The sequence below is a fragment of the Phallusia mammillata genome, chromosome 6, assembly GCF_965637545.1.
Source record: "Phallusia mammillata chromosome 6, kaPhaMamm4.hap1.1, whole genome shotgun sequence".
Classification (NCBI taxonomy): Eukaryota; Metazoa; Chordata; class Ascidiacea; order Phlebobranchia; family Ascidiidae; genus Phallusia; species Phallusia mammillata.
Genome location: NC_137257.1, coordinates 10,621,885 through 10,638,989, shown reverse-complemented (window position 1 = coordinate 10,638,989; position 17,105 = coordinate 10,621,885). Strand labels below are relative to the sequence as shown.

The 17,105-nt window shown below is 35.0% G+C and overlaps 3 protein-coding genes across 4 annotated transcripts; 2 read left to right on the top strand and 1 right to left on the bottom strand.

Moving 5' to 3' along the window:
* Positions 1–2,229: 2,229 nt before the first annotated feature.
* On the top strand, positions 2,230–4,105 carry LOC145232078 (core-binding factor subunit beta-like). Its single transcript, XM_080096584.1, has one exon. It carries the CDS (start codon positions 2,678–2,680, stop codon positions 3,206–3,208), a length of 531 nt encoding a protein of 176 aa, XP_079952710.1. The 5' UTR covers positions 2,230–2,677; the 3' UTR covers positions 3,209–4,105.
* Positions 4,106–4,163: 58 nt separating this feature from the next.
* LOC145232075 (STAM-binding protein-like A) lies at positions 4,164–9,296 on the top strand. The gene is made up of 11 exons (XM_080096575.1): positions 4,164–4,295; positions 4,669–4,733; positions 4,832–5,000; positions 5,557–5,732; positions 6,083–6,198; positions 6,671–6,797; positions 7,185–7,323; positions 7,916–8,053; positions 8,232–8,345; positions 8,548–8,649; positions 8,754–9,296. The coding sequence occupies exons 1-11, from the start codon at positions 4,164–4,166 to the stop codon at positions 8,817–8,819; spliced, it is 1,344 nt and encodes a 447-aa protein (XP_079952701.1). The 3' UTR covers positions 8,820–9,296.
* Positions 9,297–9,408: 112 nt separating this feature from the next.
* LOC145232076 (adenosine kinase-like) lies at positions 9,409–16,986 on the bottom strand. 2 transcript variants are annotated; one of them, XM_080096578.1, is made up of 10 exons: positions 16,901–16,986; positions 14,313–14,387; positions 13,740–13,872; positions 13,208–13,377; positions 12,931–13,036; positions 12,743–12,833; positions 11,541–11,620; positions 11,089–11,239; positions 10,657–10,746; positions 9,409–10,298 (listed from the first exon to the last, which is right to left on the bottom strand). In XM_080096578.1, the coding sequence occupies exons 1-10, from the start codon at positions 16,912–16,914 to the stop codon at positions 10,174–10,176; spliced, it is 1,035 nt and encodes a 344-aa protein (XP_079952704.1). In that variant the 5' UTR covers positions 16,915–16,986; the 3' UTR covers positions 9,409–10,173. The 2 variants fall into 2 exon arrangements, with proteins under 2 accessions (XP_079952704.1, XP_079952702.1); XM_080096576.1 differs by lacking the exon at positions 16,901–16,986 and adding an exon at positions 14,576–15,024.
* Positions 16,987–17,105: the final 119 nt, after the last annotated feature.

Sequence of the window (17,105 nt, the reverse complement as noted above, 5' to 3'; positions counted from 1 at the left end):
GTGTTATAAGCAAGTTTGTTTGCATTCGCCACAAAAGACTGGTTTCCATGCAGCCAGGCTTAGTGCACAATGTGTGTTTATGTGTACCTAATGATAGTTCGACCCAGATTTGGCCAAGTGTGACTTCGGGCACTAATTTGTCTTTCAATTCTTTATTTATACCAACCAAGTCTCAAAATTTGAACCAACCGCAGGACCAACCTATCCCGAAAGGACCGTCCTTTGATAAACAGAGAATGGATCGAAGAAACTTTTTAAACCACCTAAATACGATTTGGAGATGGTTTGCGGCATCGTACCGTTATCCAGTGGTTATGACGTATAATTTCTGCACGAAAATCACTTTTACTAGTGGTGCAACCAATATTTCTTATTGAAACTATTTCTAAAACTGTTACTTTGGTTAATTGTCACGAAATTTTTTGGTAGGACTCTTGTTAAACATTGTATTGATTTTGTAGACCCCTACCTGAAAAGTTTGCTACATTGGAATAAAATGGGTATAGCACAAGACGGTTTAAAAAATTCAATCGTAAGGTAACTGGAATTTGCATTCCCATTGAAGTTATTGGCACCCACTTGTAAAACTGAAGCCCACTTACAGTCATCTTAAAAATTCACGACTAACCTTCAACAAATAAATTGAAACATGGCAAAAAAATTGTTTAACTGTACTCACTGTCGAACTTAGAATATAGCAAACGGGTTTGGTTTTTGAGCACAATATAGACCCAGAACAGACAACACAACTACAGCGGCCGGTTCACACGCTGCGTGGTTGGTGGAGCTGCACGAGCCGCAGCACCCAGTCGCCTATTTCGCCCGGCATGTAGCTTTTCCAAGTGCGCATGCGCACAAGTGCTAAACGTCACGATTCGTCATGAAACTGGAGCTGCAGTTCCACCATAGATAACATATTAATGCCATAAATTTTTTTTTAAATGAAAAAAAATGCCGATCAAGGCGGAAATTATACTTATAAAAATTATACTTAGAAATAAAAAAATAAGTATCATGAAAGTTATCTGTATTGTTGTGGTAGAAATATTAGGTGAAAATATCTAGGGGGTGCTGCAGCTCCGCAGCACCCTAGCACGAGCCGCCCCTGATCAAGGCATTGCGTTACATACTCCTCTATAAATGAAGAAATACAGCACAAATGTTACCAACTGTTGTGATTACACGAAGAAATATTAAACAGCACGGGTACTCGATTTGAAAAGACAACAATGTCCTATTATGATGTCACACACGGTCCTTACAAAAGTTGGGCGACAATAGAAGTGCAGAATTAAGTCAAGCTTCACGTGAGTATACGGCACAGGAACGCTGCGTGAACAAAATGAAAATGTAACTTGTACGGGACGATTATGGTAAAGCAGAATAACATATTAGATCATCACGGCTAACCCACAGCAAGCACGTTACTTTTTAAGTATTGACTTTTGTGAGTCATAAACACAGATTTACAAATCGACTCACCAGCAGTAACAATCGTTTTTTACACGATAAAATACAGCTTTCCGATGCAACAAACGTAGCACCGCGCTCCACGGATGTCAGTAACGAAATGAAATAAACAAAATGTTGCGTTATCACATAAAACCAGGGAGTCGAACCGGAACTGAACCCAAACCCGCGAACCGGTTTGAGCGGTTAATTTCATTAAACCCGAACCGAACCCGAACCGCTAATTACGATTTTCTAACAACCCGAACCGGAGTTGAACCCTATATTTTGTTTGGCGTTGGACCCGAACCGGAACTGAACCAGTAAAAAATGCAATTTGTTTTATATTTTGTGATTTTTTTCAAAACAGCGCACTGATGAATACACGAGATAACACTTATAGGGGGTGTCAAAAATAACAGAGCACGGTCAAAATTCTTTTGGAGTTTGCTTAGGTCAGGTAGATGATGGGTAGAATTTAATTGAAACGAATGAAAATTTGAACCGGTTTAAAAAACGCAAACCGGTTCGGACCGGATAATTTGCCCAAACCAGAACAAAACCCGAACCCGAAAATACACATTTTAAAAACCTGAACCGAACCCGAACCCTTAAAAACAAATCGAAGTGAACCCCAACCGAACCTGAACCTATATGGCAAGCGGTTCGACTCCTTGCATAAAACGGACAATTGATTGTTACGTCACACAACGCAATAGATTGCAACACAAATTGTGGTGAGAAAAAGCGGTAATCAATAGAAATCAGCCATTACTGGTAAAAAAGATGTGACACTCCGGCTCTCGTGTTTACTATTTGACCTGAAACCGCTGATACCTTTCTGGAGCACCCTTCAAATTTCCCCCTTTTCGTCTTATTAACCGTACATTCCGTATTTCTAGTTTCCGTCGTTTGGAGTTTTTGCACATTTCGGAATCCGAAAGAAAGATGATGTTCATAACTCGTGACGAGGTCAACAATGCGTGACGAAAATGCTCAGTCTCTGTGGTTTTCCATTTATTTTCGTTCAATGTGAAATGTGAATTGTGAATGACTGAATTTTTGTGTGTTTTTGCTGTTTTGTGTTCAATTGATATAGTTGTAAACGTTGAATAGAGTTTTTTTAGTTTTTGTGGTAAAAACATCATATTGAAGTAATTGAACTCTGAACCATTTTTATTGGAAATGTTTTAGGTTCTGTGCATGTAAGGTGCTTTTAACGTGGAAAATGCCAAAAGTTGTTTCTGATCAGCGTGCTACCTATGAATCGAATGAGCTTTTTCGTCGGTTGAGTAGGGAAACAGAAATTAAGTATACTGGATTTAGAGATCGAGCAGTTGAGGAGCGTCAGCTAAGGTTTCAAAGCAGTTGCAGATCTGGCAAAGCTGAAATTGCATTTGTCAGCTCGGGCACAAATTTTACTCTGCAGTTTTATCCATGGACAGTTGAAAATACACAAGGAATTCCACCACCAAAGGAATATGTCAACTTTGAGCGTGAACCAGGAAAAGTGCACCTGAAAGCTCCATTTATATTGAATGGTGTCTGTGTGTGCTGGAAAGGTTGGGTGAGTCTGCATCGCTTGGATGGCATGGGATGTATTGAGTATGATGATGAACGAGCACAGGTTGAAGCACAGCAAGGAAATAGCATGCAACAGTCAATGCAAAGTGTGACAGGCCCGAAACATAAGCACCCTTCAACTGGTGGAGGAGGGGGTAGCAGCAGTCCTTTGGACAAACGACCCAGACTTCATTGAAGCTTAACTAATACTAATACACACTGTTTCTGGTAATATAGACGTCTATATGGTTTATGAAACCCTTTTTGGCAGCCTTTGTTGGTGTCAAACTTACAACTAAATTTTGCTGCAAACAATGGTAATGCTATCATTTGCTTGGTTTTTAAAACCTTTGAATATTGTCAACACAAGTATGTAACCAAAACTTTGTATTTTTCATACACTAGGCTGTGTTTCCTACCCTGAACCTTACAAGTTCAAAATCTGTAGCAATACCAAAAACTGTTCCATTTTTTACCTACAGTGTGCTAATTGTTTAACTTTTGTAATTTTTCCTACATAATATAAAAACTCTGTATACTGTTCCTCTTACATCCAAGTTATTTGAAATCATTTACCCTTATCAATCTGTTGTAAAAGTGTATGTTTTACCATCTTGGAAACAATTAGCTTTTTAGATTTTAAATAGTTTTTTTTATCAATTAGTGTTGCATTGGGTAAAACAATATATTTTATTATGTTTATCAAGCCAACAGTGCAAAATTTTATTTCTTTTTTTAAAATTAATGTGTAACAAACAAAAACTTATATCCAAAAATATTTGTCTTTTCGTATAAATACTGTTAAACATTGCAGTTTTGTGTTTTAACAAAACTCAAAACTGTAAAAGTTAGTTTTTAACTCAAAAAAAAACAAATTGACAAAACATGTCTGCTGTTAAAGTGTGCTCAAATTTTTTTTTAACTTGGAATTATTTGTGTTCCAATGCTTGTGTATTTTTTATGTATGCTTATGGGGGAAATATGTAATACCTGCTGTGCACTGCTGTTTAGGTGTTGTGCAAAGGCTGCCCATTGCCAAATTATTATTAATGTTATGCTTTTTCTTGTTTAACAATCACTGCTCTGCTTTAGATCAACATTAAACACCAGCTTGAACAAGTTTGTTAGTGTTATGCAGTGACATCCACACCATGACAGGGGACCGTGCTTCTATTCCACCAACGGAAAGGCTAAGAAGTCTGTTCGCCATGGGGCAAATTGATATCAATAAACATGTGCCTATTAGGAGGTACTACCGATCCTGTCAGGAAATTTTAAGAATGGTAAACATGAATGTGGATTTTGAATAACTGGTTATTAGTAAAGTATAGATCTTATTTCAAGTACTATGCATGTAATGCTTTTTATGGCTATGTATTGTAGTTGTTCAGCCGAGGTTTTTTGTAAATGTATGTACATCGCAAGTTCTGTATTGTATATTTCTCTTTGTCTGTAATATCAAAGCTGAATTACTTGTCAATGGGATCAGTGTTTGATCTGTTTGTTACTGTGTAGTAGGTTACAAATACCAACCAACTCACTTTGTTTTTTTATGATTTTTTTGATAAGTTTAACTTTGTCTGGGACCAAACCCAGTACTTTAAGTTTGTATTGAATAAAATGAATTTATTTTGTAAACAAAACTTTGTGTTGCAGGCAGGAGTTTATTACGAGGAAAAAAACTATGAAAACTCATATGTGCTCTATGCGAAATTTATCATGTAAGTATACCAATAACTGTGAAATTTTGTAAAACTTACATAGTTGAAAAACAAAACAAAAATTTATCTTAAATTTATATGACTTATATTTTTCTTAGATTATCACTGGAAAAACTAAAAACACATCCTGCATACAGTAAAGTCCCCCCTTCGGAGAAAGCAGCAAACAAAAAAGGTTTAAAGATTGCATTTGAGGTGGCTGAACATTTAAAAAAGCTTCTCAAGCAGAAATATGAACAAGAACATAAAAAATATCTCCAAGAGAAGGTATACATTGAGTTATCCATTCTGTATCCTATTACGTTAGTCATCATTATCTACTATAAAGTTTCGTTTATCTTATGATCAAGAACCATTTATGCAGTTAAAAGTAAATTTTATCAAATTGATGTCTAGAGCAGGGGTCGGCAAACCTTTTACACGACGCGTGCCAATTTACTTGTTATTTCCATGTGTTAATGACCCCGCGTGCCAACGTTTTGCTAAATAATAGTAGTGCGTGCCAGCAGTTATTAATAGTAAAGAGAAAGCGGAGTGTTTGTGCATGCAAGGCTAAATTTTAACTCAATGGCATAGTAAAAACAAGAAACAAGCAGTGTAACATGTTAAATTGTTACTTCAATACAAACATGCAAATCAGTTGGTGTGCCATGAAAAACCCTCTCGCGTGCCAACGTTGGCACGCGTGCCAGGGGTTGCCGACCTTTTTTTTTCAAATCTTTTGCAAATTAAAATAACAATTTTTACGTAAATACTTTATGTATTTATTGCTCTGAGCATATTGTTACAACCAAAATACCAATACAACCAATGTATTTATCAGGAGAGGCAATTACTGTTGGCACAAGAGGAAGAAGAAAAGCGGCGCAAAGAGGAAGAAAGATTAATGCAAGAAAAAGAAGAGGAATTGCGAATGTTAGAAGCACAGCAAATTGATGCTTTTATTAAACAGCAGAAAAGAAAAGAGTTGGAAGAAGAGAGACTTGCCATTGAAGCTCAGTATGTTAAATTGGAATACAAAATCTACCATATACTTTTGTCTGCTATTTAGGTCAATATTGTAGTTTCATTTTAAAGATAATATGAAGATCAAATTTCATGGGTGTACAATTTGTGGTTCTAAATATTTTGGCCAACAAAGACAAGCTTGTGTACGGACAAATCTGGTTAATTGCATGCGGATTGTGAATATCCAGCCTATCAATATGTTTGAAATGTCATACTGTGGTTATTTAAAAAAAAAATGTGAACCAATTGGATATGTTATTAGGCAGATTTTTGTGTTTGAGAAATGAAAAAATATGATTGGCAAGTTTTTTCCAAGGAATTGCCAAATGTTGTTGTTTTAGATTTGCCAAGACATCAATTAATGACAGTGGACCTTTATTACCTGTGGATTTTGCCCCACCACCTGTTTTACCTGAACCCCAGCAATTAAAAGTTGAGCCTTACACCCCTGCGCCTGGTAAGCAAACCGTATTTATGGTCTGAACAAAGTAGTTAAGGTTTTAATATGCAAAAAAGAGTTACTGTTTCAAGAAGTCTGACCCATGGGAATTGTACAATCTTCTTTTTTGTCTTTTATCTTCCTGATTTTTAAACTTTTTGACAAATTTTTCTTAAAATAAAGCCTCAAAGTTAAATGAACTCAGCTTTTGAAATTGAATTACATCTGTAATAATGGGAATTTAAGAAAGGTTAGATAAAAAAATCAGTTTTACAGTTCGTTTAACTTTATACCTTCAACATTGCAAATCAGGTTGTTGCATTTTTGGTTGAAAGTCAGGCCTTGATTGGCCTTTTGTGTATAGATCAATATCATTTTTTGTATGATAGTAAATGATGAATGTTATTTGTAGCGAAAATTAACAACTTATTTGGACATATCACTGTTATGTGTACAGGATAACTATTTCAACCCAAACAATCTTTTACAGCCCCTGTTCCAACATTTGATCGAAACCTTAAACCTGTCACACTCGGTGGCCAAGTTCCAAATGAAACTGCGAAAACATCATCTGGAAGCAAAACACAAAATGATATGTCGTCAACTGCATTTGCTGCGTAAGTGTTTCTTTAACTCAATCAGTTACCCCACTACCCACCTTAAATGGGTGATTTTTTTAAATGATGTCAAACTTATATGAAACAGATTTTTTATTTTGAGGTTTCCTTTGTTGTAATTTGTCATATATCCTATATATTTACCCCACTAACCCCTAACATGGGAAAATTATTCAAGCAATGGCCAAATTGAATGTGATTTGGTTAGTTGTGTTGTGCATAGCAAGATTATTATACATGCAAAAATTTTTGTCGCCCTGTTTAAACTTGTATCACCAAAATTTATCACAGTTAGTTTTATAAAATGCACCATTTACAACTTTGCATGTGTTGCGGACCCATAAGTTTCTGCTTGTAACAAAATGTAATATTTGTGGTTTCTTACAGTTCCCTGACACAGACAAAAAACAAATATGGTTTGCGAACTATCCTTTGCCCCAGTAATCTGCCACTGGACTTCATGAAATATGCAAAAGCGAATACTGCCAGGAACGTGGAGACATGCGGTGTGCTGTTTGGCAAACTGGTAAATCTCACTGATTGTTTTGTACAAGAGAGGAACAGAAGTTACAAGTACTAATTTAGTAAATTGAAAAGTATTTTTTTTTAAATATCTGCGAAGTGCCAGTGTTGGCAAATTTTGAACTGTAATATTTGCCATAACATTAATTTTTGTGTTTTAAACACTAATTCATTATAGCTTTCCCGGTGCCAGGGCTCTTTAACAATGTATCAGCCACTATATTTCATATTTATTTACTGAAATTACCAATTTCAAATGTTTGTTTGTAGAAATGGTTAAACATTTAATTAAAGCTTTTGCGTAAAAAGTAATTTTCTCTAATTCACTGTTTTACCTGATTCATCAAACTCACTATTTTTCACTTCTGAGACACGTTCATATTCAAAACTGTTTTTTTTTTAGAAAAAATGGTTTGATAGCATAATTTTATTGTTGCGTAACCAAATAGCTTGTTGTTGCACAACCAAATAGCTTGTTTTTAGGTAAAGCAATCCCCACTCAAATTAAGATAGATTAAAAAGTGAAAGCACATGACAAGATTACACAGTGTCTTGTGCAACCTAGTTGGCTTATTAAACTGTTTTTCTCGTTTCAGGCAAATGAAGTGTTTGTGATCACACATGTCCTTTTGCCTCACCAAAAAGGGGCACCAGATAGTTGTGACACAACCAGAGAAGAAGACATGTGGGATTTTCAAGACGAATATGATGGAATTTGCCTTGGATGGATTCATGTATGTTTAACCTAGCAGCTGTACACAAAAGATACCAATGCTTATCATATTGCAGTCCAATTTAATTTGTAAATGCACAGGAGTATGGAAATATTTTGGTTGTGAGAAAAAGACTGGTTGTGATGTAATTTTCTTAAATTTTATGTCATAATATGATTGTGGTTCATATTCTATGCAGACACATCCTTCCCAGACTGCTTTTCTATCTAGTGTTGACCTTCACACACATTATCCATATCAATGTCTCATGTCAGAGTCAGTTGCCATTGTCTGTTCAGGAAAATTTAATGAGGTAATCCAGAGTCAAATAGTCTGTGTATAGAGTTTTTTCTAATATTTGGTTCTGGCAGTTCTTTACCGTATTTATTTCCTTTAAATCAATTTACTTTGAATCTTACATAATTTGAAGTTGTACACAGCTCAGTAATAGAGATTTTGCTACTACAATAAAATGGTGCAAAATATTTAATAATTTGAAATGTGATTTTTCTCAGATAGGATATTTCATGTTGACGCCACATCATGGAATGAATGTTATTGGTAAATGTTCAAAACCAGGGTTCCACCCTCATAATACGAATCCTGCACTTTTTGAGGTAAGCAGCAAATATATACTTATTTTATTCTGCATAGTTTGTTAACTGCCTTTCTCCTAAAAACTAAATGAGAACAAAATTATGCCACTAAATGATTTTTGTAGACTTGCGACCATGTCCAAACGACCACATCACAAACTGCTCAAATTATTGATTGGAGAAACAAATGACAGCCCAAGAACGCCCATACCAAAAAACAAATGCCCCAATTGGTTTAAGCCATGCAGTATCTTCACCAAGTTATCACTGTTATATAACTAGTTGACTAAAGTCTTATATCGTTGGCGATGATATGCTGCTCAAATTTTTTTTGCATTTTGTTCAGGGTAAAGTGTTATAATGAGCAAACCGCTGCAGTTTGTTTAAGATGTGACTGGAGGCAAATATTAGTACTTAATATTTATGTCGAGAAAGTTTTTGAAGTTTTTTGCGCTTTTAAAAGAAAAGTTTATTGCTGGTATAAAGATACGTTATATGTTACCCGTTTGGGTTTCCACGCAAACAGCGCTCGTGTCGTACAAGGATCTATTTAATTGCCCACACAGTTCACATGTTGTGTTGTCACGTGAATTATCGCATATGTTATCGCACTTAATTGATACTTATATTTTTGTTCAATACAACAATACACGTCTGTGGGTAAGAAATTTTGGCTAGCTTTGTGTATAATATAACCTTACACCTTTGTGGTGTAATTTTGCAGCTGTCACTAGTGCTCTATGCTTCGTATCTGTATCCCTGCAATAATAGACAAAGGTGTGCATAGGAATGTCGTTTTTATTTTTAAAGTTCGTTCCTTCAAAATCCATTGTTACAAAAAAATGGGCAAATCGAAGAGTGTTTGTGCCTTCAAAAATCAATCGAAAACAGTAGTTACTATGGGCGACTTGCCTGGACTGTTGTCTTACAATTACCCAATATTTTAGACATCGGTTGTACATGTTTGCACTACCAATACGTTTTTGTGACTCCTTTTTATCGTCGTAAAAATAGCAGTCGATTATCTTACAGCATGAGCCGCCACTTACATAAATGTTTCATAAACTTAGATGTAACACTTTATTCAACAACGCTAAAACACTACGGTTCTATTTAATGTCAAGACGTACCCACCATCAAAAATACATGTATCAAAGGTATAAGTTGGGTTTAGACTGGATTTGTAAGAAAAAGGGGGATTGACTTGACACTTGAACGCATTTGCACAGCAATTTCACTAAGGTCTGATGCAAGTTTTTGTTTAAACCAAATCGGTTTCGGACACTAATTTCAGGCCAGCATGGAATCTGGGCCGTTTTTTTCTCTATGCAATTGCAACGTTAAACCACACCATGTGGACGGAAAAATGGATTCGGAACTAGCTTCCAAACACGCAGTGAATTAAAATAAAGAAAAATTAAATTACACGGGGTTGATGCGCACAATTAATTTAGTTTAATTTGCAAGTCTTGAAACGTTAAGGAAGCTACTTTCGAAACCGTTTTGTACGTTCATGATACCATGAACTTATGTGATGAATATTTCTCATTCGAAGGTGCACTCATCGGGAAAGGTGCACCCTGACCTTTGGATGATTACATTAGCAGCGTAATGACCACAGGCAACACACTTTTCAATTGGTTTGTTCTGTACCAACTGGGAAAGAAATCCTGTTAAAATAAAAAAAGTTAATTTGTTAACAGAGTTCGATGGCAAACAGCAAAATTGACCTCGTTTTCTAGGCTTTTTTACTGGCTTTACTTGCTGCAAGACTTAAACATGTGTCGAAACGCCAAGTCTTTTTTTACAAATATATTGGCTTGTTTTTTTCTTTATTTTCTGTTTTTTTTAACACCTATGTTCAAAAGCAAAAAACACTTCTAACTCCACCAAAAAAGCAGAGAATTAATCCTTGGTTTAATCTGTGAAGTTAAACTATGAAATAAGGTAACGACTATGTAAGAAGCTGTGTTAACACAAAAACTAATGAGGATTAAATCAACATTGTCGTCACTAACACAATCTTACCCCCCACAAACGCATCTCCAGCGCCATTAGTGTCAACAATTTTGCACTTTTCCAGCGGGATAATGGGATAGCGAGTAACATCATTTGGTCCTGTAAACGGTAAACGTTTAATTAAATAGGCAAAAAGAACAGAAACGATGTGTCTAGTCTAGTTAGTATGATGGTTGTTTAGATGTTACATAGATTTAACGGAACACTGTCCGAGTTTGATGTTTTTGTGGTTTTTTAAAAAAATAACAGCTTATTTCGTCCCAATACATCACTTATACCAGTCACAGCTTGAAAATCGCGCAGGAGTACTTTCTGCTAAAGTTTTATACACATTTGCTTAGCCGTCTAAAGCTTACAAGTCCGCATTTGCCTCCAAACAAACTGCACAAATGTGTTCGCCTTTTGAAGGTTATGCATTAAAACCGGCCTTAATAATCTTACCGTTCGCTACAATAGTAGCCTGGTCTCCTTGGGTAATCACCACAATCCTTGGTTTGTTGCTGTTCACCTTGGGCAAGGCTGCGATTTTCTTTGCTATCTCAGTGACATCTTCGGTTCCAAAATTCTGTTGTTGCGAAAAAACCGCAGCTTCCTGTAAATGCAATAGCTTCATAATTCCAATTGTTTGAGATTCGAACAGATCAGACGTCCAATGGGTCTCATTTAAAAAAGATCTCTTGTCATCGTAACACCTTTTTGGTGTAATTTTAATGAATTGATAACACCGCTAATACGTATAAATTTCATGTGTACTTTATTGAAGTGCTAGAAACGCTACAGTCATCACTACCTGAAACGACTTACTATTCGCACATTTAAAGTAAAACACAAAAAAACAGCATAACATCCGATACAGAAAAGAGTAGTAATAGAGCAAGATGGATTCAACTTACAGTTTCATTCCCACATAAGATGTCGACGTATGGCATTGCTTTCATAAGTGGCTCCATGAAGAATTGACTGATAAAGGGAGCTGACAAACAAGCAATAAGTTAAACAAGTATATTGTAGCTAGAAATAACGTTATTTTATTACAGTGCACATTTGTATAGCTAGGTTACATTTAAAGGAAGAAGGGAAATGGTCATATCTTCCCGTTTTTTATCTTTAGTTTAATTAAATACAACAGTGTTTTCTATTGTCACATTACTTAACCATCAGCTTCCAAAATAGTTAGTATTGTATACATGTAATGAAATAGACTATTTTAGTCAATGCCAAGGATTGGTAGTTTACTATTATAAAATGAGCTAATTTGGCAAACACATATTGTACACTATAATTGCCTATCATAATGTATGGTTAACATAGGTAAGCGTCACACTGAGCAACACGTGGTACGTTTAAACAGTGGAGCTAGCCGCCAGCTTGGGCAAACACCGGCACTGAGCAAATTAACACACTCTTTTGAGATGTAGTGCATAGAAACGAACTTTGCACACACTAGACACAGGCAAATGCTTGGGAAATTGACAAATGCTTGGGCATGGTTTCAAGGACTCAGCATTTTTTTTTACTGTTACAGAGCATATGTCACTTCCCATGGTAAAGCACATGTTTGACCCATTTCCAATATAAAACTTAAACTCTTGATAAAACTGTCATGGAACAAGCACAAAATGCAGCAGAGTTTGCTCTGTTGTGGAGTTGGGTACATGCATAATAAAATGTATACACATGTAATACTGACTGTACATAGATCACAACAATTTGCCCTTTAGCAGGTCTATACAATTTCTTGGCACGAAAACATACACCACAGGCCAAGGTGGCGTGCCTATCCAGCATATAGGTTTTATTTACACTGGAAGCAAAATATAAAAAAAAAACATGCAAAACAAAGGGTAACATAGATGGTGACATAATAAACAGTTAAAAAGGAGTCCTGAATATGTTTTGGCAAACTTGTGTGTAAAGGAAGAGAGCAATCAAGATAATCTAGGCATGGCATAATAACCATCGTTAGAAAAAAACTGACAATTGGTTAAACAAGAACCTGCAATGTGACCAACACAATGAATAGTTGCAGAAAAGTATTTAAAAAAACAAAAAAATTATTGAAGGAATTTAGAAAACTTGAACATTTACAACTGACCTGCCAATCCCATCATGAAAGTCTTTCCATTTTGTGATGCATGTTTGGCAACTGCCTGTATGCTTTCAGGAGAAACTGTTAGAAAAAAGCCCTGAAAGGAATTTAAATGTTTGGTAACATAAAGATTTTATTCTATGCAGCTTATCATTTTGTATAAAAGTCAAGAATGAAAACATTTATCAACTTACTGCAATATAATAATACTTTGCTTGTTCAATTAGAGCCCAATTTTCAGGTTTTTCGAGATGGCTGTACTGAAATGTATTGGCAGCAGCAAGATATGCACACAATGATCTACAGAAGCAAATGTATTTAGTATCAACCATTTTTAAATGCATAATCAACAGTTTTTATCAGTACAACATAACGCATTTTATTTTAAGTCCAAAAGAAAATTTAACTCTACAAATAGTGTTTTACAAAGTGTTTATCTCCTATTTGAGTCACTGCAGTAATCATACTAACCTGTGATGGCCACACAGTAGGGCAGCACACAATCCAGTTGGTTCTTCGTTTTGTTTATAGTAAGCCGTCCGTACACCCACACCCTCAGCTTTCTCCTTCAAGATCTCACCAAATTTGTCATCACCAATTGCTCCAACAAATGTTGTAGCTTGTGGTTTTTTCAAAATCCACTAAGAAATTACAAAAAATACCTGGTTTCAAATGTTTGTGCAGTTTCTTCTATTTTTACTGCCCACATGTAACACTGTCAATTTCACTAAAAATAACTACAAATGATGTTAAAGTATTTTTGGCAATAATATGTAAATTCAGATTGAGGAAAATTATGCACCTAAAAAAATGAAAACCATCCACGAAAATGCAGCTACAACCAATTTTAGTGTTAAACTTGAACTAAATTAAGTAAAACCATAAAACAATAACATACCAAAAACTTTTCTAAAGTAAGTCAACTCTTTATTAATTACTAGAAACCTTGTTTTTAGTATTATAAGAAAGTCATATTTAAAAGTAAAAACTGTACACAACAGACCTGAGCAACTTTAATTGAATTTTGAGTGGCACCTCCAGCCAAATACTCAACTGGGAAAGTTTTCACCATTTCATCATACATTGGTTTGTGTTTGTCCTCAGCAAGAATTGCATCATTTTCTTTTAATCCATATCTAAACCACACAATCATTAGGACAAATTAAAGCATTGTAAAACTTGTGTGCACATTTTAAAAGGTAGAAAAACATTGTAAACAGCAGTCATGTACTGGACACTGGTCCGGAAACACATTTACAAATACTACTCAAATAATTCAAATACAGGGGCTGCTAGATTCAGAAGTTTCAGAAGGCAACTTTAGATAATTGTGGATCTGGATTTTTACTGTAAATCCTAGTATTGACCCGGGTTAAAATAGGAAGCTAAAAGTACATGCTGTAATAACATACAGTTGATCACCTGTGTTGGGACAATGAGAGCTGTACATAAACTAACTGACAGTGTAAATTTGTAACTCTTTGCACATGGAATAGGCCTTCTGCCAACATCCCAGAACATTTGTAAGTAATTGTTATTGGGTATGGATTTTACTCATCTAGTAATAAATGCTTACTTTTCAAGATATTCCTTTGCAACTTGTGCAGAAATATCCAGAAGGGGATTTCCCATTCCAAACAAAATTCCTTCACTGAAAAAAGCAAATACTATATATAAATCTTATTTCTTGAAATTTTAGCTGTTAATACAATACTTAAAGAAGATCATAGTATGCAATGTACATCTTTTAACAGATACATTGTCACAGTTAAAGCCCAAACAAATCCGTTACAGGCATGTCAAACCAGTTGATCCAAAATTTTTGTTTTCTTCACTTACTAGTCAATTTTAACACCCACTATATTAGCAGTAAATTCATCATCAGAATCGTCACCATCACTTCCAAACAAAAAATCACTTCCACTACTACTACTGCTGCCACTGCTAGTTGAAAAATTATCGCCTACTCTTTCAACAGTTTCATCCTCTGATGAACTTATAATTGAACCCATTACGGCAACTACAAGCTTTTTAAGCTGTTTCCATTTGTGTTACCTCAAAAATTTACAATGAATGTGGTAAACAGAACTAAAGACATAAGGTTACATATCTCTTCTCATTTTAATGATAAAGAAAGATGTTTAAAAATGTTTACCACTTAAAACCCTTTGAAAATGTTTACCGCTAACCAACAAACACTTCAATTGAAGTATGCCACTGTAAAACTGCTAATATAAACATTTAGTAATTCGAAACTAAATGTTTCTGATTAAGAGTTTTCAATAAGTAAGTTCTCTCCAACTGTGTTACAACTGACTTCGCTTTCTCAGAGAAAGAAATACGCCCTTAGGCTATCAGCGACAACACTCTCCTGGCAGCAGCTGATCAGTTACACTACTTTGACATGTCTGGTTAGAAGAAAGCACATTCACAATCTGTTGTAAATTTTTTTATTGCTCCAATACTTTCTTTAAACTTTGCTTAAAAATGTGATGGCTACAAATGTTGTTATTGTAGACAACTTAAAGGTAAAACTACATGGGAATTTTTTTTTTGAATTGAATTTTATAGATGTATAATTACATTATTGATTTTGAATATGAGATAAGTTGGCACTGGGACCAGGCTTATTATTAATCATGCCAGTTACAAATTATCTCTACAGAAAGATGCTTAGATTGGAGGTTTAATAATATTTGGCTTGTTACAGAGTGAGGAAATAAAAACTTGTTTATGGTCCCTACAAATTGCCAAAAATTTTATGTATACATTACTTTTTTAGGTCTGACAAATATATATTTAGGGGTAAAATCCCTTTAAACTGGCCACAGCATGCTTAGGATGTTAACTCTGGCAGCTAAATTCAGATGTTACTAATGTGACTGTCAACCTCTTCAAAAAATTCCCATTGTTTTTTTATAATTTTTGTTTTTTGTTTTTTAGTGCTATAGTGTCGCTATTTTTACCAAGTGAAATAAACTCATCTCATCTCTTTTATCTCTGTCAACAACTAGATTTAAGTTTGACATTATGCAAAAAGAAACAAGCCCAAGACTTCAAGCTTACTAGTTCTTTCATTTTTTACAACTGGTTAACCTGCCATACCATACTGACTTGCTTAATACGCAATCCAATATCATCCCATTTTACTCTCTGTTGTGTTCCTTTTTCTACTGCACAGTGGCAAGTTTAGTAAGCCAATTATGTTACATAACAAATCATTTATTTTTATTGTAATTTTATAATAAGCCACGATCGAAATACTGAAACATAACCCTTTGTAAACTATAAGTTAAGGATAGTTATTTTTTACTGCTGATAATTATTACTTTTTATTGTTGTCAAAAGCCTTCACGGCAACCAGTAAATTGGCAAACAACCCCAAAATTGGTAATAAAGGGGGTCACAATCCACAGGTTGAAAACCACTGGTGCAAACAATAGTTTGCGTCAAAAACAAAACAAAAATGTATTGCACTAATGAAAGTGAATTACACTAGGGTTCCTTCCCGGGAATGTCTCGACGGGAAATTCCCGGGATTTCCCGGCAAAATTACGTTCCCGAATCCCGGGAAATTTGCTTTCAATTCCCGGGAAACAGACAAACAAGCAAAAACGTGTTAATTTTGTAAAAAATAACAAAAATGTTTAAATTTCTGCTAGCTGTTACCAAAATACGGCGTTTTGTAATTGTAATGATAAAGTAAGTAAGCGTTTTTATACGAGATGGTAAATTATTTTTGCGAAAATGTGCCACCCAGCGGTACTAGGAAAAGCAAATTTATTTTTCGTAATTTCTGAATCTTGTTTACGTTCAAACAAGATTGCAAATATAGTTTAATCGACAAAATCGTGGCTAATTATATGCCTCCAGCGAAAATAAACTAATTTTAGCGATTGCAATGACTTAATTATCCACGAAAAAATCGGCACATTTTTCGGTCGGGAATCCCGGGATTCCCGGGAGTTAAAAAATCCGGGAAATAGAGGAACCCTAAATTACACTCAACACATGAACTTAATATATCAAGTCATTTAAGATAGTTAAAGTGTAACAGATAGGTCCTATAAAACTGTGACTTTTTCTGGCTTAAGTAATCAATCATTGTAAAAAGAATATATATGTGTATCCTAAAAAAAAGTGTCTTACTTGTTAGTGACTTACTTGATAGTGGACATGTTGAGTCTCTTACAATTGCCGGCGACCTCACGTTAGCAAAAGCCAAACTGACTGGGAACATATTCGCGCGGAATTCGGTTATATATTCAACAATGTCCTTGTTTAGGGAAACTACCCAAAAATGACAAGGCCAGTGGCATTATCAAAAGAACAAAATTAAGTTTGACATAAATTTTCGTTTTATGTGCAC

Excerpts from the sequence above, each read along its gene's own strand:
- LOC145232078 (XM_080096584.1), top strand. The coding sequence starts at position 2,678 with ATGCCAAAAGTTGTTTCTGATCAGCGTGCTACCTATGAATCGAATGAG.
- LOC145232075 (XM_080096575.1), top strand. The coding sequence starts at position 4,164 with ATGACAGGGGACCGTGCTTCTATTCCACCAACGGAAAGGCTAAGAAGT. Across the intron at positions 5,001-5,556 it reads AAAAATATCTCCAAGAGAAG|GAGAGGCAATTACTGTTGGC; the intron begins GTATACATTGAG and ends TGTATTTATCAG. Across the intron at positions 8,054-8,231 it reads TTTGCCTTGGATGGATTCAT|ACACATCCTTCCCAGACTGC; the intron begins GTATGTTTAACC and ends TATTCTATGCAG.
- LOC145232076 (XM_080096576.1), bottom strand. The coding sequence starts at position 14,748 with ATGGGTTCAATTATAAGTTCATCAGAGGATGAAACTGTTGAAAGAGTA. Across the intron at positions 11,621-12,742 it reads TTTCATGATGGGATTGGCAG|CTCCCTTTATCAGTCAATTC; the intron begins GTCAGTTGTAAA and ends CTTGTTTGTCAG. Across the intron at positions 11,240-11,540 it reads TCTTATGTGGGAATGAAACT|GAAGCTGCGGTTTTTTCGCA; the intron begins GTAAGTTGAATC and ends TTGCATTTACAG.